The sequence below is a fragment of the Puma concolor genome, chromosome B1 (genome assembly GCF_028749965.1).
Source record: "Puma concolor isolate L17-30 chromosome B1, mPumCon1.1.hap2, whole genome shotgun sequence".
Classification (NCBI taxonomy): domain Eukaryota; kingdom Metazoa; phylum Chordata; class Mammalia; order Carnivora; family Felidae; genus Puma; species Puma concolor.
Window position 1 is genome coordinate 50,720,091 of NC_141670.1, and position 14,813 is coordinate 50,734,903.

Here is a 14,813-nt window from a genome sequence, read left to right on the forward strand (position 1 = left end):
AAAATTACTACTAGCAGAGTAAGTTTGGGTCATATAAGTTATACCTGATAAACTTGTTTTTTAAACTCTGGGAGTTTTCTGCACTAACCTCACAGAAAAATATTCTATCATTAGCTCTTTAATTCCCATCTCGTTTCAAAGTCACGTGTGTCTTCACTTATAGACTTATTTCTTGAAAAATACATTGACTGCCAGGTCAGATTAAAAAAACCAAGCATTCAGATAAAAATGTAATGACAAAATAGTGTGAATACTGTTCTCATTCTGTGCATGCTAGCTCTCTAAAGGAAGGTTGTAAATATTCACTTCCCTTTAAAAGTGAACTGAATCATAGGACATGCATTCTGTTTCCCATCAGACACACAGCAATCAGCCTTCAAATTACAGATAACTGATTCAGTTAGTTGTCTTCAACAAATGATCAGAATGGTACACTGCTTATCAGAGAAATTTGTTTGTTTGCTTATTTAGAGAGCGAGAGAGGGAGCAAGAGAGCAAGCAAGAGAGTACAAAAGCCAGAAAGGGGTGGAGGGAGGAAGGGAGGGGGAGGGGGAGGGGGAGTGAGAGAGTGAGACAGAGAGACAGAGACAGAGAGAACCTTAAGCAGGCTCCACACTTACAATGGAGCCTGACACAAGGCTCAATCCCATGAACCTGGGATCATGACCTGAGCTGAAATCAAGAACTAGACACTCAACCAACTGAGCCACCCAGGAGCCCAAAAATAACTTTTTTAAAAAGTAAAATTTTCAGATACTGTACTTTTTTTTTTTTTAATGTTTATTATTTTGAGAGGGAGCAAGAGAGAAAAAACACAAGTCGGGGAGAGATACAGCGAGAGGAGAGAGGGAATACCAAGCAGGCTCCATGTTGTCAGCGCAGAGTTTGACATGGGGTGTGATCTCATGAACAGTCAGATCATGACCTGAGCTGAAATCAAGAGTCAGACCCATAACTGACTGAGCCACCCAGGTACCCCCCCCAACCTTTTTTTTTTTTTTTTAAGATTTTATTTTTAAGTAATCTCTACCAATGTGGGACTTGAACTTACAGCCAGCCCCAAGATCAAGAGTCACATACTCTACCAACTGAGCCAGCCAGGTGCTCCTAAGATCCTATAGTTTTAACTCTTGCTAAATACTTTTTTTACACATCAAAGCCTTCTATAAAACACCTGTGGTTATTCTGGATTTGAGAAATTGCCAGTAAATGGGAATGACTGCTCAAAGAGCATGGCCATGTTATAACAATAGTGCCAAAAATGAGGGCCACAGACGTGTCACCAAACGGCAAAGGGATGCTGACTACAGAGATGAAAATATTTACTTACTGAGTTCCACTCAGTTAATGACTAAATCATAAAGAGTCAGTACACTTTAAGCTACCAAAAGGGAAGGGACTTAGCACTTTGCTCTTAATGATTACAGAATTTGTATCAGTTAGTTAGTTATGTGCACAAGTGGGGGAGGGACTAGTGGAGAGGGAGAGAAAAAATCTTAAGCAGGCTTCACACACAGCGGGGAGCCTGACACAGGGCTCCATCCCACCACCCTGGGATCACGACCTAAGCTGAAATTGAGAGCTGGACATTCAGCTGACTGAGCCACCCAGGGGCCCCTAAGTTTTAAAAAAAAAATTTTTTTTTACATTTATTTATTTTTGAGAAACAGAGTGAGACAAAGCGTGAGCGGGGGAGGGGCAGAGAGAGAAGGAGACACAGAAACTGAAGCAGGCTCCAGGCTCTAAGCAAGCAGTCAGCACAGAGCCTGATGTGGGGCTCGAACCCACAAACTGTGAGATCATGACCTGAGCCGAAGTCGGACGCTCAACCGACTGAGCCACCCAGGCACCCCCTGAGTTTTTTAAAGCAAGGAAAAAGAAGTGTCTCCATAGAAATATACCTTAATAAAATATGAGAGGTGAAGATATTAGATAAATTATGATTATAGATTAACACATCTTTGCATCCCCTATTTAATAATTTCTTAGAAAAGAATGCCATTAAAAATATTATAGTCGAGAAAAAACATGTATACAAGATCTTTTTCAGTATTTTATATTACTGACTGACAGCATTAAATTAAAATTTTTTTTTTTTCAACGTTTATTTATTTTTTTGGGACAGAGAGAGACAGAGCATGAACAGGCGAGGGGCAGAGAGAGAGGGAGACACAGAATCGGAAACAGGCTCCAGGCTCTGAGCCATCAGCCCAGAGCCCGACGCGGGGCTCGAACTCACGGACCGTGAGATCGTGACCTGGCTGAAGTCGGACGCTTAACCGACTGCGCCACCCAGGCGCCCCATGACAGCATTAAATTAGATTTAGGTGTACAATATATTAATCTGACAATTCTACATATTACTAAATGCTCACCATGAGAACTGTGGTCACCAGATTACCATACATTACAATATTAATGACTGTCCTTTTCGTCTCTGTGACTTATTTACTTAATAACTGGAAGTCTATGCCTCTTAATCCCCTTCCCCTGTTTATTTAATTTTTTTTTAAATAAGTAAAATATTATCAGGGTGTCTGGGTGGCTCAGTCGGTTAAGTGTCTGACTCTTGATTTTGGCTCATGTCATGATCGTGGGATTGGGTCTCATGTTGGGCCCTGTGCTGGCAGCACAGAGCCTGCTTGGGATTCTCCTTCTCTCTCTACCCTCTCCCGCTCATTCTCTCTCTCAAAATAAATATTTTTTTAAGTATAAAAATTAGGTAAAATATTCCCATAAGTAAATAAATAACCCAAGGCATTTAAAAGTAACCTGTTACCGGGGCGCCTGGGTGGCGCAGTCGGTTAAGCGTCCGACTTCAGCCAGGTCACGATCTCATGGTCTGTGAGTTCGAGCCCCGCGTCGGGCTCTGGGCTGATGGCTCGGAGCCTGGAGCCTGTTTCCGATTCTGTGTCTCCCTCTCTCTCTGCCCCTCCCCCGTTCATGCTCTGTCTCTGTCTGTCCCATAAATAAATAAACGTTGAAAAAAAAAAAAATTTTAAAAGTAACCTGTTACCTAACAAAACAGCAAAAGTTAGAATGAACATGGTATGCAATTCATTTTCCCCTTATACTTTTCATTTTTCCAAATGCCTATTTTGAAATGTATTACTTTTATAGTCAGAAAATAATCTAAGAGGCATGACTACATTCATTCATTCAAATAATATTTAATAAAAGCTTACTCTGAGCCAAGTATACAAAGTGCACATAACAATGTACTGTAATGTAATGACAGTTCAAAATAAACCTTGAGTTTTAGGAGTTTGCACTTTAGTAAAGCGAGATGGTAAACAGTAATTAAACAGAATAAAATAAAAGCATGATGGGGTAAGCAGAAGTGTTACAGGTTCACATAGGAAGGGCACCTTTGACAGCATGTGGTGTTGTGGAAGAGCTGGGAATAGGAGTTAGGAGGTGAGGGTGGAGGAAGTGTTTCCATAAAAAAGGGAACATGGAGGGAAGAACTTCAATATTTGGTGTAGTACTGTAGGAGTATTGTTCATCTTCACTCATTCATTAATGAATATTTATGTGTCAGGCATGCTGGTGATATGACGGTGAACAAAACATACCTGTCCCCAAGTTAGCAGGGAAGACAGACATTACAAGTAATCACACAAATAGAGAAGAAGATACTAAAAATGATGATGCAGGATGGTACAAAATTCCCTAAAGAGAGACTGGTCTAGGCAGCATCAAAAGACTTCTCTGGGTCTGATGACTGAGCTGAGATCTGGACAGTCCTAGATTCAAGGGGAAACTGGGCCAAAGGACAGGGTTGGAGGGAACAGAGAAAGACAAGACCCATATTTTCCTCCAGTAATTCTCACCAGCCTTTGGCATGGACATCTTACATAGAAGGTTATTCAAATGAAACTTCAAGAAGAGGCCCACACACTCTGTCCCCTTCACCTGACCGGAATACCATCTTTATGTCCTTCTTATATAGAAACTGAAGTCATAAATGACCTGAAACACGAGCTTCTGTGAAGTAGCTCAGGGAAAGCAGGATGGGGCTGGGGGAGAAGAGCCTTTACGACTGACGGAAAAAATGAGTGTGACTGCTCCCAGGCAAGAAATATGATTTCTTTGAAACTAAAAGGAAATAAAAAGTAAGATACTAGAGGGGTAGGCATAAACTGTAATATACCAAGATGAACTTGGTATTTATCCTAAGAGCGATGAAAACCAGTGAAACGTTTTAAACAGGTGAGAGACAAGACTAGATGTATATTTCTACAAGACAATGTTGAAGAAAATTGATATTATGTGCATTCTGATAACATATACCACCATTTGTGTGGTATTTCTATCAAAATAATCCTAACCTAATCATGCAGAGGTATTAGACAAATCCAAACTGAAAGACATTACATAAAATAATTAGCCCGTACTCCTAAAAATGGCAAGGTCATAAAGATAGACTGCAAAACTCTTCCAGATTAATGGAGACTGAAGACAAAACAACTAAATGAAATGTGTGATCTGCACTGGATCCTGGAACACTACTGTTATTCTTCTTTTTTGCTATAAAAGGCATTACACTGAAATATGAATTGGTGTAACTTGGGAAATACGAAGAAGGTAGACAGCTTAGATACTAGCATAGTGCCAGTGTGAGTTTCCTGATTTTGATTATTGTATTGTGGTTATGTAAAATAATTTCCTTTTTCCTAGAAAATAGGCCTCAAGTATTTAGGTGGTAAAGGAGCATCCTGTCTGTATCTTTCAAATGGGTCAGAAAAAGTTGTATGCATATGTATAATCAGAAAATTATAAAAGTACATATGATAAAATGTTAACAAGAGTAACTGGGAGATGTTTGTACTATTCTTGCAACTTTTCTGTAAATCTGAAGTGATTTCAAAATGAAAAAGTTACACAAAAATGGCTCTGGATTCAGAAAAGGGCAAGATCAGAACTGAAGACACTGATGAGGAGGCCTTGGCAGTAATGCCTGTAAAATACGATAACACCTGCAGCAGAACTTAAAGAGAAGTAACTGGATTCAAAAAAACTGTTTGAGAAGGTAAAACTAACAAGGCTTCATGAAAGACTGGATACGGGGAATGAGAAATAGTGGCATATCTAAGTTAACTCCCAGTTTTCTGGCTTTCAGAACAGCATGCCAGTCATTAAGATAGGGTACTGTGGGGGATAACCAGGTCTGGGAGGGTCTTCTCTTCTGAACCATCAATTCATGAGCTGAGCTTGGGGCATGCTGAGTTTTGAAGTACCTCCAAAGCCACATCCAAGGAGAGAAACTCAGTAGGCATTTTGGGTTTATGAATCTGGAACTCAGAAGAGGATTACTAACTAAAGATACACATTTGTAGGTTATTGTTTAGATGGTAATCAAAGCCCTGAGCATTTAGGAAATTTCCTTGGTGGATACTCTGATGGCTAAGTACTGGATATTGAAGAATTCTGATATATGATTGTCAGTCAAAAAAAGATGAATCTCCAAGGTAGATAGAAGAGGAAGAGTTAGAGAAGAGGAGAACCAGGAATGCATTATGATGGAGGAGAACAATGCTGAATGGCCAAGTGGGGATGAGAACTGTCATTTGTGATTCTAGTGAGAGGTGTTCTGGTAGGTGGTGTGGGCACATAGACTAGAGAGGAGTTAGTAATGCTGAAACGGAAAGTGGAGTCGAGAGTAGGTTAAAAAAGGTTTTTTTAAATATTAAGTTAGAAGTAATTGAGCATAATTAAATGGGAAGAACTGAATCAAGATGGGAAGGTTCAAGATAAAGAAAAGATTATAATGAATAATGAAATCACACTTCAAGAGGGCAGGAATCCAGAGAAGATTCACTCATAGGACAAATCTTATACTGAGTAGCTACTACGTGCCAAGAAGTATTTTAGGCAAGGGGGATTCAGTGGTGAACAAAAAGATCCCAGCCCTTACAAAACTTTTAGTGGAGAAGACAGACAACATATAAACTAAATATGTATATATAATGTAAGGACAAGTGCTATGAAGAAAAATAAAGCAGGACGAAGGGCTAGGGAGGGACTGGGGATACTATTTTGGCCAACTGTATCTCTAAGGTTTCTGGCCTGAGCAACAGAAAACACTTTTTTTTTTTTTAAGGAACTACGTATGGGTTGCCAATCATCCCTCTAGTATAACTTCCCTCTGAGAGAAGAACAATGACAAAGGGGAAGAGAGAATAGAAGTGGATTCCAATGCTGAGCCAGGGCTATGAGAACACAGAATTAGGTAAAGACAAAAGTGAACACGAAAGGGAAAATATGTAGCTAAAATTGCCCAATTCAGGACTGGAGCACCTAGATAATTCATGACTTCGCAGTGCATAGAGGCCGCCTCTTGGAAACTCTCATAGTACTTATATTTTGTTTTTTTAGTAATTATCACAAGTGTATAGTTGTTCTCTTAACACAAGTATAATGAAATTTTCAACTGTGGAATACTTTCTCTCCAACACAATGTAAGCTCCACGAGAAAAAGAAAGTGGTCTTGTTTAGATCTGTATCACCTGCTCCAGTCCAGTGCAGATTCTTAATAAACAACAAACAAATGGACACTGTAATGTTTGGGGGATAAACAGACAATAATATCAGGCTATTTTAGTATGAAATAACTTGTCAGTCACTTTTGTACAGAAATATACGTGATACCTACAATTTCTGAAACAGTTGTAAATATATATATATATATAGATAGATAGATAGATAGATAGATAGTATCTGTGGATAATAAATGTATTTCTAAGTTTTAGGTGTGATTATAACTGAATTTTATCAGCTTTACACAAAATGTAATCTGGAATTATCTCTGTCCCCTTTACCTTATTGGTATTCCTTGTCTCAAAAAAACAAAAAAACAAAAACAAAACCCAAGATGGATTTTTAATTATACTTTTTCTAGATGGTTCAGGAGATTATCATTATGAATAATCACTGCATACGGTGATATTTTCAGGAATGAGGTATATTAGATGGTTTACCTAGGCTGCTATGCTTTTAAGCTCTTAAATCTGTTTTAGATAGCTTTTCTGTCTCTCCTATGTGATACCACTTTTTATTACTGGGAGTATATTTGCTTATATAAGTTACCCACTTCTCTTATAAATTGCTGCTTCCAAATAACAGCAGACTGGGAAGCCGATTTCCATGACAAAGTATTAGTAAGAGTAAACAGTGGTGACTATAGTCTTGAGATATCTGCTTTAAGACAAGGACTGTGGCTTCATATATGATTCTATGATATCTACAGCTGACAATTATGAATATAATCCATAGATACCTATCAAAAAGAAATGTCAGGCTCTATGATGTCAAGTCGCTGCAAAGGCAGTTAAATGGTTCTAAAATTCAATTCTTGGGCTCATCAGCTGACCATTTATCAGCTCTTATATGAATTAGCAAGAAAGATGAAATATACATGACCTCACTTGCATAGAGCAGTTGCAGGAACATTTTACAGAAGCTCAGAAGTTATAATAAAGAAGTCAATCAATAAATCAATACAACACTTTCCATCATCCCAGCCAAAGGAAATGATTCTGATAAAGAACATTTTTAGGGAACAAAGTAAACTAAGGACAACACACAAGGTACTAGTAATCTTTATGCTAATCGGTACCATTTTTCGAAAAACAAAATCTCATTTTGTCTCAGATGCAGCAGCACATACCTTTGAACAAGTGGCAAAGGAAGGAAATTGAGAGTGGAAGTCATGTCCAGTCCACAGTCCAACATAATAGTAGTTGATTTGAATTTGAGCACATTGCACGGTAAGGTTGGGTGCCCTGACAGGCAATACTGAAAGAAATAAAATCACTTTTATCAATAATCAGTTATAGAAAAAATCTAAGAAGTGATATAGTGAATTAAGTAGAACTGATCATTTTCTCTCATAAGAATAGCATGTAGATTCAGCTAACTTTCTATGCAGCTTCCTCCCTTTTACAGCTCTGGGTACCACTTCCCTCAGAAGCTCAAAAATCTCAGGTCATCATTTTTCACAGAGTACCAAGTTCCATCTCAGGCAAACACAGTTTTGAAGAGACCAAAGTTATTCCAAGTAGAAGGTTTACAGGCTATAGTTATCTGTCCCACTCCCACACGACACTTCCAAATCTCTACTATCCCACTGCACCTAACTACTGCCTAACGCTGTGGAGGTCCATTAAATTCTAATCTGGATTCTCAAACTGTACTATAGGTTAGGTTTTCTCCCATAAATAAGTGATTTTCCTCAAAGAGGAAATGACTGGGAAGGGTTAACAAGCAAGTATCAGTAAGGAGTTATGGCCCTTCCTTGTCAGAAGACAAGACTCAAAAGGACAAGTGACTGTCCTGATGTGCAGATTCTAAAGCAGGAGTGAGGGGCACCTACTCCCAACCAATCAACAGTCTCTTGCCTGTGGAAGCAGACCTCAAAAGTGAAAAGGGCACAAGCCACAGTGGCATATTCCAAGGAGAGTGATGAGGCAAGACAATACACTGACCTCAAACATTTCTCATGTCTTCCTCGATGTAATGGGGATGACAGATATGCCACAATGAAAATTATTTATATAGGATGTACCCTGTCACCTTTCATAATTCTACTACTGCTGTGAAGAAAAGAAATGGAAGAAGGAAAACACCTTTCCCCCCACCTTTAAAGTCATTCCGGAGAAGCCTGCCTTGAACAGCAAAGCCCAGAAATGGAAGGATCAACGTTCTTAATCCCTCAACAAGTAACATTCTCTCTTTCTGATTTCAGTATAAGCTCAACACAAGTCAGGGTAATGTGGCATCAATGCCTGGCCCTGCACAGACACAGTAGGTCAGGCTGCCTTTCTAGGTATTTGCTGCTCTGTTGGTTCTGTCACTGGATAAATTTCCCCCTTTTCTCCAGAGGATGTTACAGGGACTGACGATTTTTTAAAACTGCATGTTCTAAAAATGATAAGGACAAGAGCCAAGAAATTGTGGTTATTCTGCAAGCTTTTTTTTTTTTTTTTATTCCAAGTTTATGTCTGGTGATTATATTTTCCAGACCAAACTTCACAACTCATGGTCTGAAATGGTACAAGATAACCTGCAATGAAAATATCACAAGTTATTTAAAATTGTAATTGTCCTAAAAAAGTCCAGGAAGTATGATTCGGGTAATTATACTTTACATAAGTACATTCTTTGACAGGTATCAGAATTACAGAAAAAATTGTCCTACTAATTAAGACAGAGCTATCCTTACCCCATCCTCCATCTGGTTCCCTATTGCTAGTTTGGTCTTTATCTCTGTATAAGAATTACTTGTTAAAGGTAAACTATCTTGGGGTGCTTGAGTGGCTCAGTCAGTTAAGTGTCTGACTTCGGCTCAGGTCATGATCTTGTCGTTTGTGGGTTCACGCCCTGCATTGGGCTCTGTGCTGACAGCTCAGACCATGGAGCCTGCTTCAGATTCTGTGTCTCCTTCTCTCTCTGCCCCTCCCCTACTCGTGCTGTCTCCCTCTCAAAAATGAATATTAAAATACAAAAAGGTACACTACCTCAAAGCAAAGAGAAAACGTCATAATAAACTTGCCCCAAACATACAAACGATCCAATGAGAGCTTTCCTATAGTTCTACTTAAAAAAAAAAAAAAAGTCATATTTAGAAAAAATTAAGAAGAAATAAAATGAAATGTATAATGGTTATTTCTTGGTGGGAAGATTATCGCATAGCTTTCTTCTTCCAGGATTCCACGTTTTTCACATGTTCAACAATGGCCACTTACTTTTTTTTATAATCAGATAAGAAAAGGATTACAACAAAACTGAAAAGTTTGCTGGCCATACTGAATGACAAAATCTTTTCTTCCTTCATCCTTAACTCTAAATTACAGATAACAAGTTACTCTAGAAGACTGACGTGTAAAAGCTGCTGCTCAAAAGATTTCAGACAAAAGAAGTTAGCTGAAAGACTTTATATTTGCTCTTGTCATGCAAAGAGAAAGGTGAGGAACACTTTATAAGGGCTATAATTGAATGGAAGGAACATTTTCAGAGCATCTACTAAAGGAGTGCCAGACCTTGATCTCACTAGCTCCATTTTTATGGATGAGGAAATTGAGCTTTACAAAGTTTGAGCTACTTGTCTAAGAGCCAAAGACACACACAGTAAGGTCCCCTGACTCCAAAGACTCTAGTCATGCTTTGCAAACTGCACTGCTCACTTCATGGGTCAAATGAGTCAGCTGAGACAGAGTGACTGGCCGAGGTTCATGCAACCAGTAAATGAAGCACCTGCAAGGTTCTTGAAGTCTGCCTGTGTCCAGTGATGCTCTCTGCATGTTTTTTAACACGCAGCCTGCAACCACACAGCTTATAATCAAGCAGTTGTTATAATCTAGTGAGGGTTAGGAGACGAATACACAAAAACACTAGGTAATCATGTGATTTAAATCTTAAGGTTAGGAATAAATTTATATTACAAAAAGCTTGAAAAACAGCAGAAAGAAAAAATATTACACACAGTTTTCTATTCCATCTTTTCTTCATATTTGTAAAGAATGTAATTTTTGTAAACATACTGCTGTGTGCTACTTTGACAACTCAAGATGCCTGTTTTCTTTGTGCTGCATCACACTTCATTTTTATTGGCTGCCTAAGTAAATATACCATGGTGTGTTTAATCATTCCTCTACTGATGAACATTCAGGGTTGCTTCCAGTTGCTCTATTACAAACATGGCTGTGGTGATCACTGTAGTGCTTATGGCTTTTTCCATATTAGACTATTTCTTTAGAGGATTCCCAGAAATGGCATTAACTAGGTCAAAAAATGTGAACATTTTATGGCTCTTGAAATATGCTGCCAAAATGCTTTCCAAAAAAGGCCGTACCTATTTACAATGACATCAGTTATATATCAGAAGATCTGTTTCACTGCTTATTCCCATCAGCATTATGGTCAAAACCATCTAGAAGCTATACTAAAATGAAGCTGAATGTTAATAGTAGCCATCTTAAAGCAATTACATGGCCCTCAAAAGGAAAGTCAACTACTTGATACAAGGTTTTAATTCTGAGAGGGAGTTTGGAGAAATGATTTAAAGCAGGGGGTCTGAAATAAGACTGCTTGGGCTCAGATCCTGGTTGAGCTCATTATTAACACGTGATTTGCGGAAAATCACTTCATTTTGCAAAGACTGAATCCATCTGTAAGATGCAGATAGACACTACCCTCAAGTTGTGAGGTCTAAATGAATGGAAACAGTGCCTGACCCACAGAGTGTGTTTACTGCTAGTTATAGAACCATTAAGGGACTGAAAAGGCCACTTAATTTGGGGGGCCACCTAAATCGACAGCGTTTTAGAGAAGAAATTCTATTCTATAGTAGCATTCACTAATGTCTTAGGTACTTGTTATCCCAGAAGAGTAGGTACAGTGAGTGAACAATTTTATAAATACCGTCTATTGCTAGTTTTCCCTCTAGTTAGATACAGTCACTACCAAGTACATAAGTGAATATTCTAGCCAACATAAGGTTTCACAATTTTTTTTCTACCTTAATAAACACACACCAATGCTTTCATGTTAATTTTATTTCTAACTAATACCAAAGCTGCAGGTTTTTCTGTGTAATGATTTATTATCAATACTTCATTGTCTGCCTGTTGATCCCTTTTTTCCACTGAATAAATAGAATGTGGTTATAGAACATATATGTTTAACATATATAAACGTTGTTTATATTTTTGGATAAAAATTTTATCAGTTATACACACTATATATCTTTCCCATTTTTTTTTACTTTCATTAAAAAAATTATTATGGAAAATCCCAAATATACAAGTAAGCAAAACTAGTATAATAAACTCCTATTACTCAACTTGGATATGTTTAACAACTATCCTTATTCTGCCTTTGCTGCTTTCCTTCTGATATTGACACATTTCAGAAGAATAGCTATTATGGTGACAAACCTAACTCATCTCTGAAAATAGATTTTTGTAAATAGTCCTAAATTGATCTCTTATCCACAACAGGGACAAAAACCTAAGTCCATTTTCCTCAGGGTCCTAGCAAAATTCATTAAAGGTGATTCCTTTCACCTTTAAGTTATTCTTGGTTTGTAAGTTACACCTCCAAGTTCTGTAATATGTTATATATATATATATTTTTAAAAATTTTTTAAAATGTTTTATTTATTTTTGAGACAGGGAGAGACAGAGCATGAACAGGGGAGGGTCACAGAGAGGGAGACACAGAATCTGAAACAGGCTCCAGGCTCTGAGCTGTCAGCACAGAGCCCAATGCGGGGCTCAAACTCACGGACTGCGAGATCATGACCTGAGCCAAAGTCGACCGCTTAACCAACTGAGCCACCCAGGCGCCCCTGTAATATGTTATATTTTTGAAGCCTCTGTTCTATTCCCTGGTCTTGTTTTTCATTTTTAATACCAATGCTATAACATTTATATTTTGTAATATTTTCAAGTAAATTAGAATGACTAGACTTCTAAAGACTCATGTTCCCCAAAGATGTTAATGGAGGCTACTTCATTCAATCTATATGTGAATTTACAGAATGCTGCCATTTTTATTATACAATAACATTTCTCAAGCCAGGAGCAATGCAGTGTTTTTTTCTTCTATTAATTTTATTTTTTCTTCCTTTACAATTTAAAATATTTTCCCTTAGGGGCGCCTGGGTGGCTTAGTCGGTTAGGCCTCCGACTTCAGCTCAGGTCATGATCTCATGGTTTTGAGTTTGAGCCCCGGGTTGGGCTCTGTGCTGACAGCTCAGAGCCTGGAGCCTGCTTCGGATTCTATGTTTCATTCTCCCTCTGCCCCTCCCCCACTTGTGCTCTGTCTCTCAAAAATAAATAAATGTAAAAAAAAATTTTTTTTTAATATTTTTCTTTAGTACATAAGCAACTATTCAATTATCAATAATGTTAAGTATATTTTGCTTTTCAATTTTTTTTAACTTTTTAAAAAATTATTTATTTTTGAGAGACAGAGAGAGAGCATGAGCGGGGGAGGGACAGAGAGAGAGGGAAACACAGAAACACAGAATCTGAAGCAGGCTCCAGGCTCCAAGCTGTCAGCACAGAGCCCGACACAGGGCTCAAACCTACGAAACCATGAGATCATGACTTGAGCCAAAGTCGGATGATCAATTGACTGAGCCACCCAGGCTCCCCTGCTTTTCAATTTGTACTTATGTTCTCAGTTTTATTGTTCTGTTACATTTTAGAAATTTCTGCTGTTAAATGTACAGCTGATTACAATATGCACTCAGGCAAGGGCGCCTATGTGGCTCAGTCCATTAAGTGGTTAACATTATATAAATCAGACTTCCAACACTCTCAAAGCAATTGGCTCAAGCTCCTTGCAGAGACCATCTTCCTTATTGACTTCTTGAGCAAGTGAATGATACTTTTCTAGTTCTTTCACTTAGGCACATAGCCCTTTGGAGGTTTCAGATTACTGACCGTGAAATACGTGTTTGAAATACGTGTTTCTGAATATTACATCTATTACTAACAAGACTCACATCACGACCTCAGGTTTCAGCAGTTCTAATACTTTCAAAAGCTGCTATGAAGGCAAAATGACAACTGGCCAAATTAACCTCACAGAAATCTTCAAAAGCAGTATGAATTACTGTAAACTTCATAAAACAAAACCAGAAAATTTAACAAATTAGTGCATTTGGTACACTTGGCAATTTGGTCATAGCAAAATGAATTTTAGAGAATTGGCTGTCTTCTGCAGAAAGAATCATTGACCAAAATATCAGATATGTTCTTCTACTTCCTAGTGTTGTTTAAAATAACAATATACACAGTTATTTTGATATGGTGTTTTTTGCAGTGTAAGGCACTCTGTAAAAACTTTATATTTAACTTCTTTAATCCTCTCAAGAAAGTTATGAGGTAGGAAGTGTATTCCTATCTTACAAATGAAGAAAATGAGACACAGAGATTATGAAATTTGCACATGTTCCCAAAGTTGTAAAAGCTGTATCAGGACTCGAATGCAGGACAGTGAGATCCAGAAAGAGTACACTTAACCACCATGGCATTTCATGTAACACAGAGAAAAAAGAATCATCAGAGATTTAAAAAAACAAGTTTTTTTTTTTTTTTTTTTGGCAGAGATAATGTGCTCTAAAAGGACACAATGTGAATTGATAAGAACATAGACTGAATTTATAATCTAGTTGAGAACAAAGAAAATTAGTTAGCTGGCTAATGTAAGATAAAACAAAGATCCCAAGTAAATCACAATATTAAATTAGTCTATAATCCATTATAACAGAAATTTTCTTTTGTTGGGTGTTCTCTTCTGTTAAAAAAAAAAAAGTATTAGGATTCTTTCACTGTAAAGTAGTTTTGCTCTGAAATTACTTTTCATTATCTTTAATGTAAACTATAACTTTAGGTTGAGTTAATGCCAAAAGCTCTTTAATATTGTTTGGGACAATTGCACAGCACTATAAATGAACTGCTTTTTATAGGCAATTGTGTTAATGAAATAAGTTATAAATGATATCACCATTTATTTCCTTTTTCTCCTTTGTCTATTTAACTAAGTCATATATTCATTATGGAGCTCTATGAGCAAAGAGAAAACAGGTTTAGTTTGCTTTTCTCCCTGGCAGTGAAATAAAGAAGTGACTTTGGTTGCTTCTGATTCAAATACAATATTAAAAAAAATACCTTTAGCCAATTAATTTTTGTGTAATGGTTTTGCTTCCTGGTACAACATTAGAAAACCTATTAATATAATTCAGATATAAACGAGTATAGGAAAAAACAAATCTCAATAGATTCAGAAAATATATTTGAAAA

At 37.5% G+C, this 14,813-nt stretch overlaps 1 protein-coding gene across 2 annotated transcripts in view; it reads right to left on the minus strand.

Moving 5' to 3' along the window:
- INTS9 (integrator complex subunit 9) overlaps positions 1-14,813 on the minus strand; it is a 104,056-nt gene that overhangs the window by 64,118 nt on the left and 25,125 nt on the right. For both annotated transcript variants that reach the window (XM_086703789.1, XM_025921591.2), the window contains exon 2: positions 7,670-7,797. In XM_086703789.1, the coding sequence (XP_086559915.1) occupies positions 7,670-7,797 (128 nt within the window). The remainder of the gene's footprint in view (positions 1-7,669; positions 7,798-14,813) is intronic.